Source organism: Oncorhynchus keta, chromosome 12, assembly GCF_023373465.1.
Source record: "Oncorhynchus keta strain PuntledgeMale-10-30-2019 chromosome 12, Oket_V2, whole genome shotgun sequence".
Classification (NCBI taxonomy): Eukaryota; Metazoa; Chordata; class Actinopteri; order Salmoniformes; family Salmonidae; genus Oncorhynchus; species Oncorhynchus keta.
In genome coordinates, this window is record NC_068432.1 from 52,515,510 (window position 1) to 52,521,810 (window position 6,301).

Here is a 6,301-nt window from a genome sequence, read left to right on the forward strand (position 1 = left end):
TCCTCCCCTCTCCCCCTCCCCTCTCCTCCCCTCTCCTCCCCTCTCCCCCCTCTCCTCCACTCTCTCCTCCCTACCCCTTCTCCTCTCCTCCCTCCCCAGCTCTCTCCAGTGGTCTCCAGGGCCAGAGCGCCTCATCCATCTCGTCAGAGATCAAGTCGGAGGATGAGGGGGATGAGAACCTACAGGATGCCCGATCTATGGAGACCAAGAAGGAGGAGTCTGACAACAAGGACCTCAAGTCTATTGATAGGTCAAGATCTAGGTAACCGTGTCGGCAATGTTCGCTTCATTTAAATTCCACTAACAACGGATTTTGATGAAGTGAACAGTGTGGTTTGGGGAACAGCTAAACAAACCAAACGAAAAACAACAACAAAAAGAGACGAATGATCGACTAAGTGAAACACACTCAAATATCCTCACTTACATAGCTAACTGTGACATGTCTAGTCAATAGACTACATACATATTATGACAGTCATTTAAAGCCAATTACAATTACAGCTGTTATGGCAGTCACTCAACAATCACATAAACCCTTATACTATACAGTACACACACACACACACACACGCACGCACGCACACACACACACACACACACACACACACACACGCACGCACGCACGCACGCACGCACACACGCACACACACACACACACACACACACACACACACACACACACACACACGCACGCACGCACACACACACACACACACACACACAGTACACTGTGCAGGTTGGTGGCACTTTAATGGGGGAGGACGGGCTCGCGGTAAAGGCTGGAGTGGAATCCGTGGAATGGGATCAAATACATCAAACGCCCGTTCCAGACATTATTAACGAGCAGTCCTCCCCTCTACAGCCTCCACTGGTTCACTAACACCATCGATTGCTCCAAATGTAGTCCTTCGAGTGTATCTGAAGCCAGGCGGCCCAGTCACGTCCATGGCCTTGAGCCGTGTTTTTAGCTGTTTCTCACACACCAGAGTAGAATCCCCACAACCTCATTCCCAAAATGCACTTGGGGAATCCAGCCCATCCCAGGATAAACTCTGTGACATCACAACGTTTATAGACCTTCCACCTGGAATGATCCAATCAGACTAATTCGGACCCAACCCCAGATTATGGTGATGAAACGATTGAAAAAGATGTCTCCTACCCTCTGTCCTACCCTCTGTCTATATGCATTGAAGGCATGAAAATAGATGTCTCCCACCCTCTGTCCTACCCTCTGTCTATATGCATTGAAGGCATGAAAAAAGATGTCTCCTACCCTCTGTCCTACCCTCTGTCTATATCCATTGAAGGCATGAAAATAGATGTCTCCTACCCTCTGTCCTACCCTCTGTCTATATCCATTGAAGGCATGAAAAAGATGTCTCCTACCCTCTGTCCTACCCTCTGTCTATATCCATTGAAGGCATGAAAATAGATGTCTCCCACCCTCTGTCCTACCCTCTGTCTATATGCATTGAAGGCATGAAAATAGATGTCTCCTACCCTCTGTCCTACCCTCTCTCCTACCCTCTGTCCTACCCTCTGTCCTACCCTCTGTCCTACCCTCTGTCCTACCCTCTGTCCTACCCTCTGTCCTACCCTCTGTCCTACCCTGTCTCCTACCCTCTGTCCTACCCTCTGTCCTACCCTCTGTCCTACCCTCTGTCCTACCCTCTGTCCTACCCTCTGTCCTACCCTCTGTCCTACCCTCTGTCTATATGCATTGAAGGCATGAAAAAAGATGCCTTCACCAATTGAAAATAGATGCCCTGAATGATTGAAAAGAGATCAATTAAACAATTGAAAATAGATGCCCTGAATGATTGAAAAGAGATCAATTAAACAATTGAAAATAGATGCATGAAACAATTTAAAATATATTAATTGAACGTTTGAAATATATTTATTAAACAAATGAAAATAGATGCATTGAATAATTAAACATTTTAACGATTGAATAACTGAAAATAGATGCAAATGAAGTTTCAGTTTCCAACACCATCCACTATATATGCCTTCAGAAATTATTCAATTGAAAGAAAGAAAAAAAACTTTATTCTACATTTTGTTGTTTAGCAGCCTGATTTTTAAACGATTTAAAGATATTTATTTTCTCACCCATCTACAGATAATACTATATAATAATAATAATAATAACAGCAATAATAATAAATAATACTCCATCATGACAAAGATGAAAACATGTTTTTAGAAATGTTGTTTTCCACATTTAACAGAAATTGAAATAGAGAAATATTGCATTTACAATAAGTATTCAGACCCCTGAGTCAATACTTGACCTTTGACGGTGATTATAGCTGTGAGTCTTTCTGGGTAAGTCTCTAAGAGCGATTACAGCTGTGAGTCTTTCTGGGTAAGTATCTAAGAGTGATTACAGCTGTGAGTCTTTCTGGGTAGTATCTAAGAGTGATTACAGCTGTGAGTCTTTCTGGGTAGTATCTAAGAGTGATTACAGCTGTGAGTCTTTCTGGGTAAGTCTCTAAGAGTGATTACAGCTGTGAGTCTTTCTGGGTAGTATCTAAGAGTGATTACAGCTGTGAGTCTTTCTGGGTAAGTCTCTAAGAGTGATTACAGCTGTGAGTCTTTCTGGGTAAGTCTCTAAGAGCGATTACAGCTGTGAGTCTTTCTGGGTAAGTCTCTAAGAGTGATTACAGCTGTGAGTCTTTCTGGGTAAGTCTCTAAGAGTGATTACAGCTGTGAACAATTTTCAGGTGTTTGCCATAGATTTTCAAGTAGATTTAAGTCAGAGTTGTAACATTCAGGAACATTAACTGTCTTCTTGGTGAGCAACCCCAGTGTAGATTTGTCTTTGTGTTTTAGGTTATTGTCCTGCTGAAAGGTGAATTCATCTCCCAGTGTCTGGTGGAAAGCAGACTGAACCAGATTTTCCTCTGGGATTTTTCCTGTGCATTCCTTTTTCTTTTTTTTATCCTGACAAACTCCCTAGTCTTTAACGATGACAGGCATACCCATAACATGATGCAGCCACCACTATGCTAGAAAATGTGAAGAGTGGTACTCAGTGATGTGTTGTATTGGATTTTCCCCAAACATAACACTTTCTATTCAGGGCAAAAAGTGAATTGTTTTGCCTCATCATTTGCAGTTTTACTTTAGTGCCTTGTTGCAAACAGGATGCATGTTTTGGAAAATGTGCGTTCTGTACAGACTTCCTTCTTTTCACTCAGTCCATTAGGTTGGTATTGTGGAGTGACTACAATGTTGTTGATCCATCCTCAGTTTCCTCCTTTCACAGACATTAAACTCTGTAGCTGTTTTAAAGTCACCATCGGTATCATGGTGAAATCACGGAGCGGTTTCCTTCCTCTCCGGCAACTGAGTTAGGAAGGACGCCTGTATCTTTGTAGTGACTGAGTGTATTGATACACCATCCAAAGTGTCATTCATAACTTCACCATGCTCAAAGGGATATTCAATGTCTGCTTGTTTTATTACCCATCTACCAATAGGTGCCCTTCTTTACGAGGTAATGGAAAACCTCCCTGGTCTTTGTGGTTGAATCTGTGTTTGAAATTCACTGCTCGACTGAGGGACCTTCCAGATAATTGTATGTGTGGGGTACAGAGATGAGGGACCTTCCAGATAATTGTATGTGGGGGGTACAGAGATGAGGGACCTTCCAGATAATTGTATGTGTGGGGGGTATAGAGACGAGGTGGTCATTCAAACATCATGTTAAACACTATTATAGCACACAGAGTCCATGTAACTTATGTGACTTGTTCAGCACGTGTTTACTCCTGAATTTATTAAGGTTTGCCATAACAAAGGAGTTGAATACTTATTGACTCAAGACATTTCAACGGTCAATTTTTAATAGATTTGTACAAAATAAAAATAAAAATGAAAAAAACATAATTCCACTTTGACAGACCAGTGACAAATATTCTCAATTTAATACATTTTAAATTCAGGCTGTAACAACAACTAAATGTGGAAAAAAGGGTCAATCATTTGTGAATGAACTGTATCTACAGTGCAGTCAGTAGCACAAGTAAATTAATAGGCATCACAAATCCTATAAACGGAGATTCAGACTGCAGACTGGGGGTAAGTGCTGGCATTTCAAAGTGGGTAAGCGTGGGTTTAGCTGGTGCTGATCAGTCCCCTATCGGTCCCACAGCAACGCGGACGACGAGGACTTGTCTCCAGAGCAGAAGATCGAACGCGAGAAGGAACGCAGGATGGCCAACAACGCCCGGGAACGGCTGCGTGTCCGAGACATCAACGAGGCTTTCAAGGAGCTGGGGCGCATGGTGCAGCTGCACCTGAAGAGTGACAAGCCACAGACCAAACTGCTCATACTGCATCAGGCCGTGGCCGTCATACTGAGTCTGGAGCAGCAAGTCAGAGGCAAGGGACCTGACACACATATATATATATACCTATAGGGACCTGACACACATATATATATATACCTATAGGGACCTGACACACATATATATATATACCTATAGGGACCTGACACACATATATATATATATACCTATAGGGAACTGACACACACACACATATATATATATATATACCTATAGGGACCTGACACACATATATATATATACCTATAGGGACCTGACACACATATATATATATATACCTATAGGGAACTGACACACACACACACATATATATATATATATACCTATAGGGACCTGACACACACATATATATATATATACCTATAGGGACCTGACACACATATATATATATATATATACCTATAGGGACCTGACACACACACATATATATATATATATATATATATATATATATATATATATATATATATATATATATATATATATATATACCTATAGGGACCTGACACACACACACATATATATATATATACCTATAGGGACCTGACACACACATATATATATATATATACCTATAGGGACCTGACACACACATATATATAAATATATATATATACCTATTCTGTACGCATACATATATAGTCACACATAGACAGACACACACATAAATAGACACACACGTAATACAGACACACACATAGACAGACACACACATAAATAGACACACACATAGACAGACACACACGTAATACAGACACACACACATAGACAGACACACACGTCAGACAGACACACACACATAGACACACACACACACATAAATAGACACACACACGTAATACAGACACACACATAGACACACACATAAACAGAGACACACGTCAGACAGACACACACACGTCAGACAGACACACACACACAGACAGACAGACACAGATTTCACTTGCTGCTCCTGGCTCAGTATGTGGCTCAGTATGTGTGGGTGTGTGTGTGTGTGTGTAGTATTAGTAGTAGTGGCATTAGTAGTAGTAGTAGTAGAAGTAGTATAGTAGTAGCAGCAGCAGTAGTAGTAGTAGTAGTATAGAAGTAGTATAGTATAGTAGTAGTAGTAGTAGCAGTAGTAGTAGTAGTATTAGTAGTAGTGGCAGTAGCAGCATTAGTAGTATAGTGGTAGTATAGTAGTAGCAGTAGTAGTAGTAGGATAGTAGCAGTAGCAGTAGTAGTATAGTGGTAGTATAGTAGTAGTACCAGTAGTAGTATAGTGGTAGTATAGTAGTAGTAGCAGTAGTAGTGGTAGTAGTACTTTATAAATCATTTTCTCGTACTAGTACTGTTACTACTTCTACTACACACACATACACACACACACACCTACTGAGCCTGGAGCAGCAAATCAGCGGTCAGAGACAATACAGACACACACACATGCACACACACCAACACACACACACCAGGGTGCATTATTCTTTAGGCCTGGCTGTGGTTGAGTCTTAACTTCCCCTTCAAGTTGAATTTTCACTTAGCTTCCTATTGATGTCGACGCATTAATTAGTGTAAATCTGATTTGAGTGGGAAGTTTAAGATTGTCTCCATCACACAGAGCACTATCTTCTCAGATCCACATGGGGGTGCTGCTTCAGTTCTTAAACACTTACTTGTGTCTATGTTTTCTTGCGTGTGTGTGTGTGTGTGTGTGTGTGTGTGTGTGTGTGTGTGTGTGTGTGTGTGTGTGTGTGTGTGTGTGGGTGGGTCCGTGTCTCTAGAGAGGAACCTGAACCCTAAGGCAGCGTGTCTGAAGAGACGTGAGGAGGAGAAAGGCTCGTCGGACGGCGGAGCGACCCTCTCCCTGGCCGGGCCGCACCACGGCATGGGGGACGCCTCCAACCCAATGGGACAAATGTAAAACCCCCCTAAATGGTCAGAAGATATTCACTTCA

At 41.9% G+C, this 6,301-nt stretch overlaps 1 protein-coding gene across 4 annotated transcripts in view; it reads left to right on the forward strand.

Moving 5' to 3' along the window:
• Nucleotides 1-6,301, forward strand: part of LOC118381633 (transcription factor 4-like) — a 539,774-nt gene extending 533,473 nt beyond the window's left edge. For 2 of the 4 annotated variants that reach the window (XM_052458604.1, XM_052458603.1), the window contains 3 exons: nucleotides 100-250; nucleotides 4,169-4,398; nucleotides 6,128-6,301. In XM_052458604.1, the coding sequence (XP_052314564.1) occupies nucleotides 100-250; nucleotides 4,169-4,398; nucleotides 6,128-6,267 (521 nt within the window). In that variant the 3' untranslated portion in view covers nucleotides 6,268-6,301. Of the gene's footprint in view, nucleotides 1-99; nucleotides 263-4,168; nucleotides 4,399-6,127 lie in introns of all 4 variants that reach the window. The other 2 variants (XM_052458601.1, XM_052458602.1) reach the window with 2 other exon arrangements.